The sequence below is a fragment of the Salmo salar genome, chromosome 22 (genome assembly GCF_965601325.2).
Source record: "Salmo salar chromosome 22, fSalSal1, whole genome shotgun sequence".
Taxonomy (NCBI): Eukaryota; Metazoa; Chordata; class Actinopteri; order Salmoniformes; family Salmonidae; genus Salmo; species Salmo salar.
In genome coordinates, this window is record NC_138312.1 from 21558251 (window position 1) to 21580621 (window position 22371).

The 22371-nt window shown below is 44.2% G+C and overlaps 1 protein-coding gene across 1 annotated transcript in view; it reads left to right on the forward strand.

The window, feature by feature from the left end:
* Nucleotides 1-3551: 3551 nt before the first annotated feature.
* LOC106583028 (A disintegrin and metalloproteinase with thrombospondin motifs 9) overlaps nt 3552-22371 on the forward strand; it is a 74282-nt gene continuing 55462 nt past the window's right edge. The window contains exons 1-18 of the mRNA XM_082967422.1: nt 3552-3898; nt 4180-4574; nt 9525-9687; nt 11964-12274; nt 12808-12891; nt 12985-13109; nt 13886-13926; nt 14089-14194; nt 15662-15808; nt 16211-16352; nt 16886-16990; nt 18143-18288; nt 18459-18640; nt 18926-19062; nt 19540-19657; nt 19785-19880; nt 20842-21008; nt 21122-21251. Of these exons, the coding sequence (XP_082823548.1) occupies nt 3805-3898; nt 4180-4574; nt 9525-9687; nt 11964-12274; nt 12808-12891; nt 12985-13109; nt 13886-13926; nt 14089-14194; nt 15662-15808; nt 16211-16352; nt 16886-16990; nt 18143-18288; nt 18459-18640; nt 18926-19062; nt 19540-19657; nt 19785-19880; nt 20842-21008; nt 21122-21251 (2689 nt within the window). The 5' untranslated portion in view covers nt 3552-3804. The remainder of the gene's footprint in view (nt 3899-4179; nt 4575-9524; nt 9688-11963; nt 12275-12807; nt 12892-12984; nt 13110-13885; nt 13927-14088; nt 14195-15661; nt 15809-16210; nt 16353-16885; nt 16991-18142; nt 18289-18458; nt 18641-18925; nt 19063-19539; nt 19658-19784; nt 19881-20841; nt 21009-21121; nt 21252-22371) is intronic.

The following is a 22371-nucleotide window of genomic DNA, read 5'->3' on the forward strand; positions in this document are numbered from 1 at the left end:
TCCTCTCCATCTTAAATAAGCATGCCCCTTTCAAGAAATTTAGAACCAGGAACAGATATAGCCCTTGGTTCTCCCCAGACCTGACTGCCCTTAACCAACACAAAAATATCCTGTGGCGTTCTGCATTAGCATCGAACTGCCCCCGCGATATGCAACTTTTTAGGGAAGTTAGAAACCAATACACACAGGCAGTTAGAAACGCCAAGGCTAGCTTTTTCAAACAGAAATTCGCTTCGTGCAACTCCAACTCTAAAAAGTTCTGGGACATTGTAAAGTCCATGGAGAATAAGAACCCCTCCTCCCAACTGCCCACTGCACTGAGGATAGGAAACTCTGTCACCACCGATAAGCCCACTATAATTGAGAATTTCAATAAGCATTTTTCTACGGCTGGCCATGCTTTCCACCTAACTACCCCTACTGCATTCAACAGCACTGCACCCCCCACAGCTACTCGCCCAAGCCTCCCCCATTTCTCCTTCTCCCAAATCCATTCAGCTGATGTTCTGAAAGAGCTGCAAAATCTGGACGCCTACAAATCAGCTGGGCTTGACAATCTGGACCCTTTCTTTCTAAAATTATCTGCCGAAATTATTGCAACCCCTATTACTAGCCTGTTCAACCTCTCTTTCGTGTCGTCTGAGATTCCCATAGATTGGAAAGCAGCTGCTGTCATCCCCCTCTTCAAAGGAGGTGACACTCTTGACCCATATTGCTACAGACCTATATCCATCCTACCCTGCCTTTCTAAGGTCTTCGAAAGCCAAGTCAACAAACAGATTACCGACCATTTCGAATCCCACCGCACCCTCTCCGCTATGCAATCTGGTTTCAGAGCTGGTCATGGGTGCACCTCAGCCACGCTCAAGGTCCTAAACGACATCGTAACCGCCATCGATAAGAAACAATACTGTGCTGCCGTATTCATTGACCTGGCCAAAGCTTTTGACTCTGTTAATCACCACATCCTCATCGGCAGACTCAGTAGCCTTGGTTTCTCAAACGATTGCGTCGCGTGGTTCACCAACTACTTCTCTGACAGAGTTCAGTGTGTCAAATCGGAGGGCCTACTGTCTGGACCTCTGGCAGTCTCTATGGGGGTACCACAGGGTTCAATTCTTGGGCCAACTCTTTTCTCTGTATACATAAATGATGTCGCTCTTGCTGCTGGTGAATCTCTGATCCACCTCTACGCAGACGACACCATTCTGTACACTTCTGGCCCTTCTTTGGACACTGTGTTAACAACCCTCCAGACGAGCTTCAATGCCATTCAACTCTCCTTCCGTGGTCTCCAACTGCTCCTAAACACAAGTAAAACTAAATGCATGCTCTTCAACCGATCGCTGCCTGCACCTGCCCGCCTGTCCAGCATCACTTCTCTGGACGGTTCTAACCTAGAATTTGTGGACAACTACAAATACCTAGGTGTCTGGTTAGACTGTAAACTCTCCTTCCAGACTCACATCAATCATCTCCAATCCAAAGTGAAATCTCGAATTGGCGTCCTATTTCGCAACAAAGCATCCTTCACTCATGCTGCCAAACATACCCTCGTAAAACTGACCATCCTACCAATCCTCGACTTCGGCGATGTCATTTACAAAATAGCTTCCAATACCCTACTCAACAAGCTGGATGCAGTCTATCACAGTGCCATCCGTTTTGTCACCAAAGCCCCATATACTACCCACCACTGCGACCTGTACGCTCTCGTTGGCTGGCCTTCGCTTCATAATCGTCGCCAAACACATTGGCTCCAGGTCATCTACAAGACCCTGCTAGGTAAAGTCCCCCCTTATCTCCGCTCACTGGTCACCATAGCAGCACCCACCTGTAGCACGCGCTCCAGCAGGTATATCTCTCTGGTCACCCCTAAAGCCAACTCCTCCTTTGGTCGTCTCTCCTTCCAGTTCTCTGCTGCCAATGACTGGAACGAACTACAAAAATCTCTGAAACTGGAAACACTTATCTCCCTCACTAGCTTTAAGCACCAGCTGTCAGAGCAGCTCACAGATCACTGCACCTGTACATAGCCCATCTATAATTTAGCCGAAACTACTACCTCTTCCCCTACTGTATTTATTTATTTTATTTATTTCGCTCCTTTGCACCATATTATTTATATTTTATCTCTGAACTTTCTTCAAACTACAAATCTACCATTCCAGTGTTTTTCTTGCTATACTTTATTTACTTTGCCACCATGGCATTTTTTTGCCTTTACCTCCCTTATCTCACATCATTTGCTCACATTGTATATAGTCTTATTTTTTTTCTACTGCATCATTGATTGTATGTTGTTTTACTCCATGTGTAACTCTGTGTTTTTGTATGTTGTCGAACTGCTTTGCTTTATCTTGGCCAGGTCGCAATTGTAAATGAGAAACTTGTTCTCAACTTGCCTACCTGGTTAAATAAAGGTGAAATAAATAAAAAATAGAGGTCCTGGTTGGCAGGGAGCTCAGCCACACTGATTTACTGGGCCATACGCACTACCCTCTGTAGTGCCTTGCGTTCGGATGCCAAGCAGTTGCCATACCAAGTGGTGATGCAGCCAGTCAAGATGCTCTCAATGGTGCAGCTGTATAACTTTTTGAGGATCTGAGGGCCCATGTTTGGCTCCTCCGTATAGGCTTTTTTTCCTGAGCCCACCACAGGCATTTCCTATGAGGCTATTGTTTAAGGTGTGCACCTGCAAACCATGTTAACGGTTATAATGGTCATGTGTGTTGATCGTACCAAAGTAATTAGCTGTAACGTCCCATCTGCTAACATTTATCACTATGTACTCTGGGAGGAGACCAGGAATCTAGTGTTGTGGTGCACTGGTTGCAGTGGTGACACACTGATCAAACCAAGGGAGTGTTTAAGCAGTGCTTAGTGGCATCTATGTTACACGTTCAACTATTCTAGCCCTGGTCAGTGTTGTAACAAGGATATTTAGACTAGTTTTAATCTCAGGAACATGACTGCCTGGTGAAAACGTATTTCTTCATGTCCTAAGCTGACAGAGCTGAGCTGACGGAGCCTTCCAGGTGAGTTGAGGGGAGACATTTAGAGGAACTCAATGACTTTCAGTTGTAAATGTAATGATCCCAGCAAATCCTAATTTGTAAAGACACAGTGAATGAGGTAGATTCAGTAGAAGGCTAGATGTGGAGTAGAACCCTTAGATCTCAGTGTCTATACAAAGGAGACCATGTAGGCTAATGCCAGGAGGAAGATGTATCCTAACAAAGCTATCAGTAAACAGTAAGCGATGCCTTTATAATGCCTTTATACATCAAATGATTCAATGTACCATGACTTATCAAGCTGTACCTCCTTCATGGTTTCCAGTTAAAGAACATCTCCACCACCACCAGCAATCATTATTGAAGATGTTTAACTCAAGTCATTTCAGTGATTCCTCAATCATACTGTAGGCCTAAGTGAATTCTGTATGTATGTCACAGAAACGGGAGTGGCTTGTTTAAAAGGGCGTGCTCCAGTTATGTACCTTTCACTAATCCCGCCCCCCACATCAGCAGTCTGTGGTGTGTGCAGTGTAGCCCACCACAGTTGTCTCTCCGACCCTTCTCTCTGCAGTAAGCATGTTCGCCAGGGTATCTGCGAACCGCTCACGACCCAACGCACGTTACCGGTGAGAAACCCCCCCACCGAAGAGTCAAGGATAATCGATTTGGATGTGGCGCGCACTTGAGAGTTTGAATACGGTGGTAAGCCCGAGTGACCGGAGCACCGGCAGTGAAGGAGGAATACTATATTCGGGGTGGCGCTCTCTACTTAACGTGGACAATCATGCTGTTTTGGGGACTAGGGTTTTTGCTATTTCTCCCTGACTTTTTGAATGTAGTGTCATCCACGGGGAGATCGCTATTGAGTTCAAGAAAAGGTAACGTATTTCGACTTGCCACAAAACAATGACCCTGTGATGTGTTATGTTGTAGGCTAACCGGCAGACAGAGAATGAATGACTTTTTTCAGGATCAGCAAAGCACATGACTTGGAATGCATTTATAATGGTCTTATGTTTCTTGAATGACTTCATTTCACAGAGGCAAACGTAATTAACTCAAATAACATTATTATTATTGTTATCATTATCATAAGCCTATTACTAGCCAATTAACATTGCTAATTCTATACACGTTATACCATGGGTTTCTTCTCCAGCTAAAATTTCCGAGCAGCTTGGCGCATATGAGATTGTAACTCCAGAGCGAGTGAATGAAGCCGGTGACAACTTTCCCACGAGCGTGCACTTCAAAAGGAAAAAGCGTAGTGTGGAGGGTAGCCCAGGCAACTCCTCTGATCAATGGGCCTTGCCATCAATCCATTACAAAATATCTGCGTTTGGACAGAACTATCACCTCAACCTGACACTCGAGTCGGGATTTATCGCTCCGCTATACACTGTGACAGTACTTGGAGCACCTATAGTTAACATAACGGATTTCACCCCGGAGGAGGAGACGGAGGAGGATACGGAGTATCAGCACTGCTTCTATAAAGGACATGTGAATGCTCAAACGGAGAACACCGCAGTCATCAGTCTCTGCTCTGGATTGGTGAGTCCAAGCACTTTGAGTAGCCTTCCCTTGATACAGTGTGATACAATGTTTCTCTGCACTATGATGGGCGCACCTGTTTTCTGACCAGATATGAAACTGTAATGCTAATAGTTTATACAGCTGTTGTAATACTATGACAACATGAGAACATAAGGGGAACCTTAGCCTGGAGTGCTGTAATGGAGTGTATTTCTACCTCTGCACAAAACGCGCTTTTCCAGCCTTGTGCATTTGTGTTCAACTTAAGTGGTTTGACTGTTAGCGAGAGAATGCCATTTATGTTAACTATTTTATCCCTGACCATTTCACATGTAAATGAGCTGCTCACATAAATAACTTTAAGCCTAGTAGCCCCATTCTGCTCCTCAACTTCAGCCATCACACTCTGCATGCAGTGTCATGCACGCTTCTCCGGTAACCGGTGACGTCATACGTTACGCACATCAGTGCAGAGGGAGCGCCAGTGGTGCTGACGTCATCACGATTGAGTATCAGACAGCGACATAATCCCCATGCATGCATGACGTTGTGTTGAGTTGAAATTCACTAGGGATTCTTATAGATTGTAATAATAACAGTTCAATTCCCAATGTGAATATCATTGAGGTCATCACAAATTAAACAAATGGGACTTGCCTGCACCATACGCCTAGTAGGCTTGGAGACCATTTGACATTAAAATAAAACAAGTTAATGTTGGTGTATTGGTGTTGTTCAGGCCAATAAAATGCACTATTAGAAAGTTACAATGATTCACGTATGTATAGGCTATTCATTCATATACATCTAAGGACTTTTACTTGCTCTGGACCTATTCACAGGAAAACAGTTGGAAGCAGGTATATGACCACTGATACATTATGAATTATATCCACTCAGGGAGCCAGGCCCACCCAATCAAATTGAGAAAAAAAAGCATTCTTTTTTTTAATGCTCTTTACTTGGCAGTGTTCCAAACGGGACATTATTTGTCTTTTTACCTCAACATGCAAACACCATCAGATATACTGTAATTATGTACTTTAATTCATAGCAAGCATTGCACTGGGTTAATCAGATTTGATTAAATATAACAGAACAGATAAACTGGAATTACATTCGCTCTCACGGGATGGGTTGCCAGAAGAACTAACTGAAAGCCACAACCCCAATAAGCCACCAATATGACTGCATTGAGGCATATGTCACTGTGCTTCTATGGCTATATACACCAACACGAGAGCTTGGGACTATAAGGTTCAATCTGCAAAAATATTATTCTGAGGTAATTGTCTTCAACCTTTTACTGCAGTGGGATAAATCAGCGTCACACAGAGTGATTATTGGTTTTCTTAAACAAATCTACTTTGAAACAAAAGTATACACCTCTCACACATGGTTATGGGCTTAACAAAATGAAGCAAGCAGCAACTCAGTACCCTTCCATTTTGAGTTTGCCTCCCAATATTACACTGTTTGACATAGAAACACTGGATTTGTCATTTTGTAATTTTTTTATTTATTAATGATGAAATATTAATAACATTCCACCCATGAGGCCAGTTCCGAACCCTAATTGGTTTGATTGGTGGCAGCTATTTTTATTTTTCATTCTTTTGAACATAACATGAATTGGGGTATTTAGATTACTATATAGGAAGAACATTGAACTGAACAAGGCTACGTCAATGACTCAATTTGGACATGAAATGCAGATAGAATCTTACCAAGCTCTCGCCATGCCACTGCCTATTTCATTTGTTCATTTAGCAAAAAAGACAGCTCATCATTCAGTGCCTTTATCACAGTCAACACTAGGCTTGGGCGATATTCCAATTGTCATCTCTTCATACCGACCTGGTGCCATACCGGGATTTTCGGTAATACCGGTACTGCACACCAAGGGAGCTGTTTTCAAAACTCACTGAACCTTTGAAATCTGAAGGTTAGCAACACTAACAAGTACATGTTGAATCCCATTGAGAACACTAACCAAATGCTAACGAGTGTATTGCTAACATTTTATACAGTCTCTGACCTAAACTATTTTCAGGACAGACATCCCAGCTCATACAGTTATACAAGTAACTCAAAAATGCTACTCACAGTTTGCTAAATGCACAAAACAAATATTAGACAGCAAGGCTCTTGATGCAGGAGGGCCAATGCTGTTACCGGCCAACGAAGCTTGATTGAGGAAGAAGCTAACCACTTAGCCATATAGGTAACGAGCTACTAAATTATCAAACCAAATGTACAACTGCAGAGCATTTAGCATTTTAGGCAGTACCCTCGCACATTGACTCGGTACCGGCACCCCCTGTATATAGCCTCGTTATTGTTATTTTATTGTGTTACTTTTAATAAAAAAAATGTACCATCGTCATAAAAATGTACTTTATTTTATTTAGTGAATATTTTCTTAACTCTATTTCTTGAATTGCATTGTTGGTTAAGGCCTTGTAAGTAAGCATTTCACGGTAAGGTCTACACCTGCTGTATTCGGCACATGTGACAAATAAAATTTGATTTGATTTGGAATAGTTAAGATGTCTAGCTGGCAAACATTTAGTTGTCTTCTTCTTCGGTGGTGTTTAATGGCAGTTGGCATCCAATATGTTGCAATACCGCACCCAACTGGACTATAGTATAAATCCATTATACCTTGTGATCCAAAATGGAAAAAGGGGAAAATAAACAACCTTCCAACTAACCCTACAGTCATTTAAAAACCCACTACCCCATTCGACTACTTTGACCCTATCTGCTCCTGCACCATGCCAACGGCCTGGGAGGACGAGACACCACCACTCAACACACCCTGTAACTCTTCCGAAGTCAAATGTTGTACTTTTCTGCAGCTGCCGCTACAACATATATTTTCTGGGATTTACGTTCCATTTCTGCAGTACAGTTAATAACCATTGCTATGAACGCTAAGAAGCCAACCTTACTGAAGCATATGTCACACCTTTCAGTATCCCTAACCCTTAACCTTAACCCATCCTCCTCTACTTTCTTCACTGCCTCAGCATATGACACTTTCTGCACTACTCTGACTCTTGCCACCTCAACCTGCCTTTCTCGCACCGGACAATTCCGATCTCCAGTAACATGAGCACCCCTACAGTTGACACACTCAACTTTATCCAACATTTAGTTGTGAATTCCATACTGTAACTCGATCACCTGGCACGTGCTACACAACAGTGAGTGACTCACAAGGCTTCGGTTTCTCGTCGTTGTGTGCTTGTAAACAACCACCACGTGACTGGGTACTACCGGTAAAACTTCAGAAGGAAAAATTACGTGACAGGTGAAATTAAGAACGCAATCTTCTTTATCTCCTAACATATTGCACAGGACTGTAGGTACTTATTTAGAAATTAGCTACAAATATTCAAATAATAATAAAAAACACTTCAAAGAAATTGTTTCAATGGTATTGACGGTACTAAAAAAACATCCCATGGCTATTTCCAAATACCCCGGCATACCGTATATACGGTATACTGCCCAAGCCTAGTCAACACACCTCTATTTTAGCTTTAATTAGCTTAAATAAATGCTAAATGTGTAGAATAGCATGAGATGAGCTATTAAACAAATTTAGCACACAAAAACAAAAAAAATTATTGTTCAAAATAGTACCAGAAAGGGGTTATTTGGTTTGTAACGATAGTGGAACCCTTTTTGGTGCTATATAGAACCTTTTGTTGAAGATTCAATAAAGAAACATGCTCATAAGGTTCTAAATGGAACCTTTATGGTGCTATTAAAAAAAGTTCTATATAGCACCAAAAAAAGGTTCCACTATGGTTACAACACTGTTTGGGGCTATATAGAACCATTTTTTTCTGATTCTTTAAATAACATTTATGGAGAATGGTTCTATAAAGAACCTTTCTGAATCTGAAGGTTCTTTGTAAATCCTTTTGAATAACCATACTGGGCTATTTGTTCTGGTCAGCCATATTATACTGTTAAAATTCCATAGGTGTTATTATTGTGCTAATTGACAAGTTGAATAAAGTGAGCCACCTCTGGTAGAGCTGGTGGTATCTGAGAAGAGAATCGAGAACCATTCATTGATTCAGTCAACTGTTCTCAATTGGCACAAGGCCATACAGGAATCTTTCACAAGACACTGTCACTGGCCATAGTCAATTATAACTTGTATTGGCATGACACAACACATTAGATGAACTGGAATGACACTCTCACTCACGGTAGCACAAAATGTTGCTGCCCCCAATACCCCCTCCATAATACTACGAGTGGCTCCCACAACTAAATCAATAGTTGGTGTTGTCATTATATCTTGTGTGCATTTGAGCACAATTGTGAATGTTCCCAATAGTCATTACATTTTGCATACAGCAGACCTGCAGTGTATTTGTGAGATTCCCTTTTCACTACTTTGAGGTGGTTTCAGTCTTTTCATCATACATAAACAATGAAATATATTTTCATGGTGAATTAGGCTTACTGAGGGCCACCCTATTGGTCTGTAGCATTGAGCAGTGCAGCATTGTCCAATTCAATCTAGATTCCACATTGAATAAGTGCTGTTTCCACATTGCCTAGTTTGGCACTTCACATGTCTGGTGTATCTTTGACCTCCAAGTTAACTAGTAGCACTGCCTTTATGAAATGGAACAAGGCTTCCATCGAGTCTGCAAACTGTGCCAAGAAACAAACAATAAGACTCACATTGTTTTCTGATAGGCATCATAGGCCTCATTCTTGTCATTTTTCCTCTCTTTTTCAGGGACCATTTTACTAATATGCATGCAAATACATGTATTTCACCACATAATCATAAAATGATTAGCTGTGAATCAAAGCCAGTGGGGGCTCTGACAAGGACCATTTCCAGAACTCTGTGGAGTGTGTCCATGCAGTACGCTCCAATGTTACTGCACTTATTTCAAACCATTCTAATTCCTCCTTTTTTCTCCCCCTCAGCTTGGCACTTTCAGGTCACCGGAAGGGGAATATTTTGTGGAGCCCCTTCACAGCTACGATGGAGAACTCTATGAAGAAGAACACACCAAACCTCATATTGTGTACAGAAAGAAAGCCTCTGAGAATGAGGCAGCTGTGGAGGACACTGCTTGTGACACATCAGGTACACTGAAATTATAAGAGTAGAGGTGCAATGGACATGTTTGGTCTGAGATGAGTCTTTTTGGTGTGTTATAGAGTTTGTCAGGAGGATTTTGGACACGCACACACACACAGAGAGAGAGAGAGCTACAGCTAGCTGAGTAAGCCATTGAGTCAACTGACAGACTTTCACCTGGTGTCTTCCTCTTGGTGCTTCTGCACTCTGATGGCTCTGAGAGGAGAGGAGATGAGATGAGAGAGAATGGGACTCCCTGTGAGAGCTGCTACGTGTGGAAACAAATGTGTGTGTGTGTGTGTGTGTGTGTGTGTGTGTGTGTGTGTGTGTGTGTGTGTGTGTGTGTGTGTGTGTGTGTGTGTGTGTGTGTGTGTGTCTCAGTCTCCCTGATAAAACCCCCCTCGTTACCCGGCCTTTAACGAGTTCCAACAGACAAGGAAGGATAATCGTTGTCTCTCATATACAGTATTATATCCTAAAACGCCAGTATATGATTTGCAATAGGAACTTAAGTCATTTTATAGTCATTTTACTATTACAGGCATGACCATACTACTGTGATGTCATGTTTAGACTTTGATGTAAAGCAGTGGCATAATTTGGCTCATAAAAAAACACAGTAAGAACTATTTCAAAGTTGTGCATTTTTGTTGTAAGGCAGATACAGTATAACAGGTTATGAGTGGTTCTTCAGTGACTGACATATCTGATAGACAACGTAACTGTATGGATTCACTCATATGATCCCATCATCAGTCAGTCAAACTAATTGTGGCACAGCAACCTCACATGAACAACTGATTGCAGAGTTGTATCCAGATGGAATACCCACTACAATGCATTATGGGCAAAAGATCAGAGGTTATTCATGTTTCCAAGAGAAAAGGGCAGGATATGGATGCATCTCACCTCTAATTTACCAAGTTCTACTGTAACTAGGTGCTTTTTCAGCTCAGGCACAGGAAAATCATTTTGGAAGTTCTTCCTAGTATCGCCAAATCTCAGTTTATTGCCACAAGTTCCTGTTGACTCTGGCACTTCCTGTGGTCCTTTGGTAAGAAAACACGATGGGCCCAGTACCATGAAGACACTGTGTATATTCTATTGTATGAAAGTGATGCCAACTTCAAACATTTAACTATTCATTACTATGAAAATAAAGCTGAATGATATTGATTTGAGTAAAACGCAAGACATGTCACTGCACACAGTTGTTTTTCACATCTGAGAAGGGTCTTTGTGGTAGGGTGTGTGTGTGTGTGTGTGTGTGTGTGTGTGTGTGTGTGTGTGTGTGTGTGTGTGTGTGTGTGTGTGTGTGTGTGTGTGTGTGTGTGTGTGTGTGTGTGTGTGTGTGTGTGTGTGTGTGTGTGTGTGCGTGCGTGTGCGTGCGTGCGTGTACTTAGAGGCATTTTGAAGTTGAAATGGCAGAGATGTGTATGATTGTGGTGATTAGGAGCTGAGGATGAGTGTGTTTCTGTGAGAGGAAAGTGGTGTTTGATTGCGTGTGTTACATTTCAGATTGTATGACCTGTAAAATGAATATTAAGTCTTAGAAATACATTTGAGTATGTTTTTTTAACCAGTGGGGATGAATATAAGACATTGTGTTGGCTTTTACAAAGGCCCTCTGTAGCTCCGGATTTGAAATAAAGGAATATGTTGAATTCTGATAAGAATCATGGTGAACAGGAAACAGTTCAACCTTTGTGCTGGAGACAGAGTCCTGTTTCTATGACTGGTGTTGCATTGCAATTGGTGTAGATTTAGTGATCTTTCGTCTAGGAAAACAAGAGTGAAGAGGTACTAGTGCTACTCCATTGAGGTTGGTTGTCATCTCAAGATTACAATCCGACTCAGAAGTCACCCTCCAACCCCTGAAAAACAAAAAGTCAGTGTAGTCTGGCATCCAGTCCATGACACTCCTCCTTAATATGTTGGGGCTTTGCTCCATCTTTGGTGTGTGGCAGAGTGCCAGGCTTACCTAAAGTGAACCCCACCCAACCCCTCATCTCTCCTCCTCTTCACTCCTTCTCTCTCCAGGCCCTTGGACCTCAACTCATTCATTTTGACTCATTCCTTCAGCAATAATATTTAAAGAAGAGCAGCAGCATATTTACTTTGGAACCATTCCCAAGCATGCTCTAGTAGTAAAAACAGGGCTTTCAAGGAAGCGAGTGAGAGTTGATTGTATGATACATTCAATAGCCTGTGATCCCAGCTTGCAGTAGACGCTTGTGGTTCATATTGTGTGTGTTATATTCATTGGACCATCTCTTTTCCAGGACATAAACACAGACACAAGAGGAACAGCGACAAGATGAAGAGACGTCCGCTGTCCAGCAGTAGCAGCAGCATGCTGGATGACCTGGACAGCCTGTCTGCAGGCCTGACTGCCGATCCCTTCTCCAGAACAGAGAGAGAGAGCGGCAGACGGCCGGCTAATGACAGCAGCGGCGACTCAGGACCTCACAGGAGATCAAAGCGCTTCCTCTCCTATCCCCGCTTTGTAGAAGTCATGGTGGTGGCAGATAGCAAGATGGTGGAACATCACGGGAGCAACCTTCAGCACTACATACTCACGTTAATGTCTATCGTAAGTTCTGCTCAGTTAACCGACCGCAAGCGAGCCAGCCAGCTTCTTTGACTGTAGGGGAGGGGGGCTATCTTATTTTCTGTCCCGGGACATTGGCAGGCAGGCAGAGAGCTCAGAGGGAAAGGGCAGCTCAGGGAAGGAGTAAACAAAATGTTCAAACGGTCAGGAGAGGGGCAGCGTGAGGTGGACCTGCCTGAGAGCTTTGATGAATGTGTAAAAATAATCTCAGGCATCTTGCATAGATGGCATCCTTGTGTCCACTTCAAATAAATGCTTCTTCAGGCATTTGTGGCTCAGCGCCTATGGGGTAGCTAAACTAGCCCTTTATTGTGATCCTGGACGTCTGCATTCTCTACAAGATCTGACTGCAGCCATAACCAACCTCTCAAACAGGACTATGAGTCCAGGTTTTTCTTCCCTTAAAACTGCATGTTGATTTATAATATCTGAACCACTGATTGAGTCGACTCCTAAGTTCTGGAGACTGAAATGTATTGATAAAAAAAAACTGTGTCTATAATCTTTCCCTTCAGGTGTCTTCCATCTACAAGGATCCCAGCATCGGAAATCTGATTAACGTTGTGATTGTGAAGTTAGTCATAATCAACAATGAGCTGGTGAGATCACAGCTCGAAAACACAGCATTCATTCATCATTTCCAGCAGCACATTACAGTACTGTAAACATCTCCCTTTTACTCTCTGCTGTAGGATGGCCCAACCATTTCCTTCAATGCACAGACCACTTTAAAGAACTTCTGTATCTGGCAACAGAGGCAAAATCACCAAGATGAGAATCATCACTCCCACCACGACACAGCCATTCTCATCACCAGGTACACTGTCCCTCCCACCACGACACAGCAATTCTCATCACCAGGTACACTGTCCCTCCCACCACGACACAGCCATTCTCATCACCAGGTACACTGTCCCTCCCACCACGACACAACCATTCTCATCACCAGGTACACTGTCCCTCCCACCACGACACAGCCATTCTCATCACCAGGTACACTGTCCCTCCCACCACGACACAACCATTCTCATCACCAGGTACACTGTCCCTCCCACCACGACACAGCCATTCTCATCACCAGGTACACTGTCCCTCCCACCACGACACAGCAATTCTCATCACCAGGTACACTGTCCCTCCCACCACGACACAGCCATTCTCATCACCAGGTACACTGTCCCTCCCACCACGACACAACCATTCTCATCACCAGGTACACTGTCCCTCCCACCACGACACAGCCATTCTCATCACCAGGTACACTGTCCCTCCCACCACGACACAACCATTCTCATCACCAGGTACACTGTCCCTCCCACCACGACACAGCCATTCTCATCACCAGGTACACTGTCCCTCCCACCACGACACAACCATTCTCATCACCATCTCTTGGTGTAACGGGTAAAGTGTTGTGTTGACAGTCGCTGGGCCTAGTTTGGAGCCCTGGTTGGGGCTACACCCTGAATTCGCTGCAATATATTGTCTTTAGTTGACACAAACGAGTACACTAGTTGACATAGGGCATCTCTGGTGTCACCGTTCTGGGGTGTGAAACCAGTGGCATAACTTCCATCTGTGTGTTCTTCACAGGCAAGACATCTGCCGAGCGCGGGACAAGTGTGACACTTTAGGTAAGAGGAGCTCTAAGGATACATGCGATAGGCTGTGCAACATAACGTTTGATTGATGACAGTTTCATAAGCATATTGATGTACTTCTAATGATTCTGCTTTTGATAGTGCTGATGACAATGTAATGATGATGATGATAATGGTGATGCTGTTGGTTTGCAGGGCTTGCAGAGCTGGGCACCGTGTGTGATCCATACAGAAGCTGCAGTATTAGTGAGGATAATGGGCTCAGCACTGCGTTCACTATCGCCCATGAACTGGGCCATGTGTGAGTACGGCATGCTGTTTATTCTTTGATTGATTTCATGTCATTACAATTTTAACGCTGTATTTGTGTGTCATGCTATCTCAGACAGGTGTCTTATGTGGCACTGGTTTTCCTCTTAAAATGTCTCCAAGCTTCAAGACCTAAGTCTGCATGTGCAACGTCCCAAGTCAGCATGCAACAGCCAGCCTTCATCCAGCTTGGCAATACAACCCCAGGCCGCTACATTGGAGACTGTTAGACTTTAACAACCCTTAGTCAAATAATGTTAACAAACCAATCTTAGTCAAATAATGTTTTTTTGCCACACACACAAAAGGTGGGATTGTTGAATTCTATTCTTATTGGCATCAAGCGGCGTCAAGTCTGCTTAGCGACAAAGCTTGGTGGAATACAGTACCTACCTGTCATACCGTACCGTAGAGAGGTACCATACAGTACAGTACAGTACCATAGGAGAGAGGTACCATACAGTACAGTACCATAGGAGAGAGGTACCATACGGTACAGTACAGTACCGTAGGAGAGAGGTACCATACAGTACCATAGGAGAGAGGTACCATACAGTACAGTACCATAGGAGAGAGGTACCATACGGTACAGTACAGTACCGTAGGAGAGAGGTACCATACAGTACAGTTCCCGTAGGAGGTACCATACCATACAGTACAGTACCATAGGAGAGAGGTACCATACGGTACAGTACAGTACCGTAGGAGAGAGGTACCATACCATACAGTACAGTACCATAGGAGAGAGGTACCATACCATACAGTACAGTACCGTAGGAGAGAGGTACCATACAGTACAGTACAGTACCATAGGAGAGAGGTACCATACCATACAGTACAGTACCATAGGAGAGAGGTACCATACGGTACAGTACAGTACCATAGGAGAGAGGTACCATACCATACAGTACAGTACCATAGGAGAGAGGTACCATACTATATAATACCTATTCCCTGTGACCTCTACCAGACTCTACCAGACTCTACCAGACACTGGCCCCTGCACAGACCTGCTGCTAATGTTAACCCCAACCAGCCCAGTCATTTAACCCTGTGTGTTACCAGTCTGCTGCTAATGTTAACCCCAACCAGCCCAGTCATTTAACCCTGTGTGTTACCAGTCTGCTGCTAATGTTAACCCCAACCAGCCCAGTCATTTAACCCTGTGTGTTACCAGTCTGCTGCTAATGTTAACCCCAACCAGCCCAGTCATTTAACCCTGTGTGTTACCAGTCTGCTGCTAATGTTAACCCCAACCAGCCCAGTCATTTAACCCTGTGTGTTACCAGTCTGCTGCTTAAAGGATGATGCTTTATTTACCACAGTCAAACAAATCTCCCAAAACCGGTCCTTTAGTGCTTAGTTTAGCAATCAGCCTAACATGCAGGTCTATTGATGGTGGGTTAGACCTGTGTTGTGGTGAATATATGTCCTCACTTGTGGTTTGGCCTCCTGACAGATTCAACATGCCCCATGATGACAGCAACAAGTGCAAAGAGGAGGGGGTTAAAATACAGCAGCATGTGATGGCGCCCACACTCAACTACTACACTAACCCCTGGATGTGGTCCAAGTGTAGCAGGAAATACATCACAGAGTTCCTTGAGTATGTAACGGCCATTGTTTTCTATTTTAGACAAGCATGTCATTATGGAGAAGAGTTATTGTCGTTAACGTTAGTAGCACCACACTGCAGTAAGGGTTAAATGACCAGTCAGCTATTCAATCAAAACTGGTATCTGGACATTTCTGGGTTAAAGGAAAACAACATGACTTCTGTGTTGTTAGTGTATATTTGGAATGTTTATTACTTCCGTATATATAATTTTTGATTGAATAGAGCTCCAGCTCTTGTTTTCATAGCAAGAGCCTTGTAGTAGGTACAGTAGGGGTTCTGTTATTTACAGGATACTACCTCTCCATCTGTACTGAGTGTGTTTTCTGTCTGTTTGTGTCTTTGTTTTTTTTCCTTTTTTCTTTAAGTCATTTTATTTTTATTTCTTAATAGCACAGGGTATGGCGAGTGCTTACTTGATGAGCCCATTTCTAGGCCATACAGTCTGTCGCAGCAGCTGCCTGGACGGATATACAATGTCAATAAACAATGTGAATTGATATTTGGGCCGGGGACACAGGTGTGCCCATATATGGTAAGAGAATGGACCACACAGAATTCAAATGACAGTTCACTGTCTAGTCCTACATTATTACAGTCTATGGTTCTAGACATTCTATACTAGGGTCACCTTATTCTGTTAGTTGGCTATCTCTCAGCTTGCCCTTCTGTACGGTATGTGTTAAAGCATTTGTTTACACGCTACTCCTCCTGTGATTGAATGTGCCCTGCAAACCGCTGGGCTTGATGTTTGTCAGTGCTTAGCTCCAGGCTTTGTTTAAAGGGCACACGCCTTGTAAGACATGGAAGAGTATATAGCACTGTGTGTGTGTTTGTGGATGGGGCTCAGGCAAGGGAATGGTAACTGTGTGTGTTTGTGGATGGGGCTCAGGCAAGGGAATGGTAACGGGGGGGGGGGGGTGTGTGTGTGTGTGTGTGTGTGTGTGTGTGTGTGTGTGTGTGGTGTGTGTGGTGTGTGTGTGGTGTGTGTGTGTGTGTGTGTGTGTGTGTGTGTGTGTGTGTGTGTGTGTGTGTGTGTGTGTGTGTGTGTGTGTGAATGTTCTATAGGTCCAGTGCCGCAGACTGTGGTGCACCAGCCCAGAGGGGGCCCAGAGGGGCTGCAGGACCCAACACATGCCTTGGGCTGACGGGACTGAGTGCTCTCCAGGAAAGGCAAGTATCAGAGAGATGTACCGCAAGATGAAAGGATCTGATAGGGAAAGGGAAGGAAATGGACAGATGGGGATAAATAGAAAGGGTGAGATGAAGAGAAAGATAGAGTGAGACTAGCACCAGATACTTATGTAGTGTGTACACAGAGAGAGAGAGAGAGACTTAAATAGTTTCATACACATCTGTGCATGAACACACAAACACATTCACATACAACCAAGCCAACTTCATCACTATGCTGGAGCATACTGGAACATTCAATGTTATGAACTGTCAAAATACACCCCATAAATAACCACAAAGGAAACTTAGATTTTAACTTTCTTTGTTCCTGCTGCTATTTAAATGACTCACAACTACAAAATGTATTTTTTCAAAAGCCCAAATGACAAAAGAAAACAACAAGATCACAGAAACCTGCCAAGAAATCAATTCACCAATGAAGACTCGATATAAACTCGTAGTTGAACAGGAGTGGGACGTACGTGGCAGTTGCTCCAAATTCCTCCATTTGTTTAAACATGGATTTGTTTGCTTCAGAGACTGTATTATTATTAGGCAATAACAGGCTTATGGTGGAGCTGTGAATGGAGGCTTGTGGAGATTTCCCTTTCCATTACTGCTTTAGTGTAGCTTCTAATTAGGCCCTGTACCAAACCCTTCACTTCCTGCCTGTCTGTCTGACATAAAAGGGCTGCGGGGCGGCCGGGCCGGGTTGCTGAGGTCCCATAGCACACATGTTCAGAGCCTGTTCTGTTTACACATTGTATTCCTGCACACAAACCAACCTCATGCCAAGCCTATGCCAGGCTCCTCACCGAGGTTGCCGCTGTTTAGAATGCAGTCGTTGTCACCAAGGGAAATGGATCGTCGGCTATAAACTGAAACATATCTTCCCCTTTGTGTTCACTTCCTCTCAGACAGACACATTTGTAATGGGTGTCTTTTTGGGTTCTGTCTTTTTCCAGTCGTCTTGTCATTTTTCCCAGATTAACATCAAAGGAGGTTGTGAAGTGCTTTCAGGATCATGTGTTGCCAGTGTGCAGACTAAGGTTTCCTACTATCATTCTCTCTCTCTCTCTCTCTCTCTCTCTCTCTCTCTCTCTCTCTCTCTCTCTCTCTCTCTCTCTCTCTCTCTCTCTCTCTCTACAGCACTGTAAACATGGCCAGTGCATTCCCAAGGAGCACGACGCCACCCCCGTGGACGGGGCGTGGGGAGGCTGGTCTCCGTTTGGCTCCTGCTCGCGGACGTGTGGCGGGGGCATCAAGATTGCTGTGCGCGAGTGCAACCAACCTGTGTAAGCACAGTCTTTGTAGTCACGCACATCTACTGGACTGTATCTCCCTATGAGCTGCAGTGGTCAATGTACCGTAACATCAAGCCTCCTTAAATGAATTCTTTCCAGAGCAATTCTAAAGTACAGTCACAGCAGATTTGACGCTGTATCTATCTACCACCTTCCTCCAGGCCCAAGAACGGGGGGAAGTACTGTGTGGGGCGCAGGATGAAGTTCCGCTCGTGTAACTCAGAGCCCTGCTCCAAGCAGAAGAAAGACTTCAGAGAGGAGCAGTGTGCTGCCTTTGATGGCCGGCACTTCAACATCAACGGTCTACCTCCTAACGTGCGCTGGGTACCCAAGTACAGCGGAAGTAAGAACATCTCCTCTCTCTTTACGCATTCTTGGTTTTGCATCTTACTAACACAGAGAAAAATGAACTGGACTGTTAGGCCTTTAGAATGGGTGCCGTTGTAAGCTAACTAAGATTTCCTGTAGATGTGCACAAAGCATTCAGAGTGCTCGGTGAATCGATGCGATATAGCATGAGGAGTTATGTGAAGTTGTTGGAACATCCAAATGGTTGAATTTTCATTAGCCCCTTTAATGTGGTCAGTGGACTGTTTTCACCATTCCCCCTTCCTCTTCTGTCCTGTAGTTCAGATGAAGGATCGCTGTAAGCTGTTCTGCAGGGTGGCTGGCAGCACGGCCTACTACCAGCTCAGGGACCGGGTCATCGACGGCACGCCATGTGGCCCCGACACCAACGACATCTGTGTGCAGGGCCTGTGCAGGGTGAGACTGACACACAGCCTTTAACGACCTCAGCCTGACAGTTAACCTAATATGCCATTCGTAACAGTCATAAGAGCTGTTATAACAGCTGTCATGATGGCATTATTTTAAAATGAGGAGAATATTATTCATGGAGGAGGTGTGGTTCTTCATTTTACTGTACTCTTGAGCTAAAGTCCATCGTCCCAATTCCTAGCAACAGACTAAAAGCAATTATACCAGCATAGAGTTTCACTGTGGTGCTATTTACAATAGAGAATTCCTGTCACAAGTGTTACAGTTAAATGAATTTAAGACACGTAACCGGGTTCGATTCTGTGTATTAGGAAACAATTTATTAGGTTTTATCCCTGCAGGCTGGTAGAAGGTTGCAGGGCACAGTACAGGATTTCATAAGAAATGTCACTACTTTAATGACACTTCTTTCCCCCCGTTTTCTCCTCCTCCACTTCCTTTCTCCTCCTCATCCCTGTGCAGCAAGCGGGATGTGACCACGTGTTGAATTCCAAGGCGAGGAGAGATAAGTGCGGTGTGTGTGGCGGTGACAACTCCTCGTGCAAGACCGTGGCAGGCACCTTCAACATGGTGCGCTACGGTGAGCCAAACTGTGTGTCATCACAATGACTGAAAAGTGTCACTGAAACCTTTTCACTATCCCATTATATACTGACCGTCATGGACACTCAGAGACATTGAGTTCTCCTCTGCTTGTTGTGCTGCAGGATACAACGAAGTGGTGAGAATACCCAGTGGTGCTACAAATATTGATGTGCGTCAACACAGCTACTCAGGGAAACCAGAGGACGATAACTACCTCGGTAAGGCTCAGACTCACGATCAAAACACTTTTAGGGTCTTGTTGGCTGTTGAATTTGAAACATTAGCTGGAGGATTTGATTTGTCACTGTCTGTCATGTCAAAGTTCAGTATGCCTAAAATTCAGAGGTGTCAACAGGCTTTAAGTATTCTCTTGAGCAGATATGTTATGTCTGGTTGTAGGTGCTAATGTAGTGTCCTGCCTGTCCTCAGCGGAGAGCTTTGGAGGGCCTGTTGAACCTGGCATGTTGGAGAGTTTGGGGCACACATGCTAAAACGTTAATTACCCAGAACTCACATAGCCCTCTGGGTGTAATTTCATTCTCTCTGTGCTGCTCATAAAAGTGTAAAAGCTACTATGCTTGTGTTTCTTGGTGTTTCTTTGTTCGCGTGTGCATGTGCGTGCGTGTGTGACTCTCTGCGGGTGCACTGGGGCCTAAGGGGGAACAGGGAGAGAACAGGGGGTAGGGGGGCTTGTGGGAAGTGGGCTGGTCTCTGTGGCCACATTACTGTGATGTGTGAAATGGCGAGGAAAGTAACTCAGGAAATTAGCTCCATAATCGCATTAGTGTGAATGTGTGCAGCAGACTGTCTGATGAACAGAACAGGAGGACTGAGATTCCTCCAGTAGAAATGTAGGATTATTTTACCCGAGTTAGGTTTATCTGCTCTCTGGTGCAGCCCTTACTGTAAATGAAAACATCAACTGTTATGCTGCTCTATGTTTTTATCACTGTTTTAAGTGAAAGTTTGTTTACAGTTGACTGACTCTCTTTTCAAAGCCAACTCTACAGTTTGCCCATGCAAACACTATGTTCGATTTCCTCAAGGGAAGGAAAAAGGAGTTTAGCGAACTTAATAAAGACACTTGTGGTTTTGCACCCTGTCTCGCACAGTACTTTCAAAATCTTATGCCATCTTATTTACTCATGACAGTGTCACCTCCTCTGTCTTTTTCTCAAGCTGTTTCAAACAGTCGTGGGGACTTCCTGCTCAATGGCGAGTTTGTGGTCAGCATGTTTAAAAGGGAAATCAAAGTGGGCAATGCCGTCATCGAGTACAGCGGATCCGACCACGTCATCGAGAGAATCAACTGCACTGACCGCATCGAGGAGGAGATCATTGTCCAGGTAGCAACTCCTTACCTGACTGTTGAGAAGGTTATGTAAAATGGTTATGATGCAAATGGACCAGTGGAACTGTACTGATCGTTCTGTTTGTCTGCCCTCCGATCCCTCCTCAGGTGCTTTCTGTCGGTAACTTGTACAACCCAGACGTCAGGTACTCCTATAACATCCCCATCGAGGATAAACCCCAGCAGTTTGTCTGGGATGCCTACGGGCCCTGGCAGGACTGCAGCAGGCCCTGCCAAGGTGAGGGATGGGAAGGGAACGTGGGGTGTGGGAAAGGTTGAGGTGGTGGAGAGGTGTGGACGAAAGGTGATGGCGTGTGGGAAAGGAGGTGTGGAGGGAGGTGAAAGGTTGAGGGAGAGAGAAGGTGAGGCTTTATGTGGTTGTATCTGACCACTATTAAGTCCAATATTGGCTCCAAGGCTCCTGCAACCAAGGCTCCTGCAACCATGTACTAAGAATTTCTCATGAAATAGTGGAGAACAGTGGACCATACAGTGTTGTCAGGGCGGTGGGAAGCATCAGGAGTCAGATGGAATTCAGGAGCAAAATGGTGGTATTAATGAACAGATGTAGAAGGTGAGCTGGATCTACAGTATTAATATTGACAGGATGTTGATGGACACTGACTTACAGACTTATAGAGTCAATATACTGAAGCTACATTTGCCTTCTAAGACAGAATAATAATAATAAATGCCATTCAGCAGACACTTTTATCCAAAGCGACTTACATTGTATGTATGGGTGGTCCCGGGAATCAAACCCACTACCCTGGCATTACAAGTGCCCTGCTTTACCAACTGAGCTACAAAGGACCACCTTCAAACAAGACAGAGCACCTTTAACTTTGACAACGCGCCAATAATTCCTCACACAGCTGAGTTTAGCAGAGTCTGGGACAACATGTCAGTCCAGCCTATGCACTCTTGAAAGTTCTTCTTCTTCTTCTGTAGTGTTTTAGGGCAGACTACACCTGAAACGTTGTATTGCCGCCCACTACTGGATGCGGGAAATAAAAAAGGGGGGAAATCCAAAACAACAAAATCCACTCAGAGCAGTACTCGGATCTGGTGACCTGAGAGGACAGAACTGCTGCTCCATTCAGTATGCCATGCTGCTCCTCACCTGTTTCATCCTTCATTCCCAAAAAGCGTTCAGCTGCAGATAAGTTGATATTGATCTTTCTTGAGATCTTAGCCACTCCTGCAGTGCAGTTTAACGCCATAGCAATAAATGACAAAATATCGACTTTCTTCACGACAAGGGTATCTGGATCCTGCACCTTGCGAATGGAACCCACAGCACTGAACGTTGGTGTCTCCATGGCAACCGAACCACTAGAACATTATTTACATTTTCT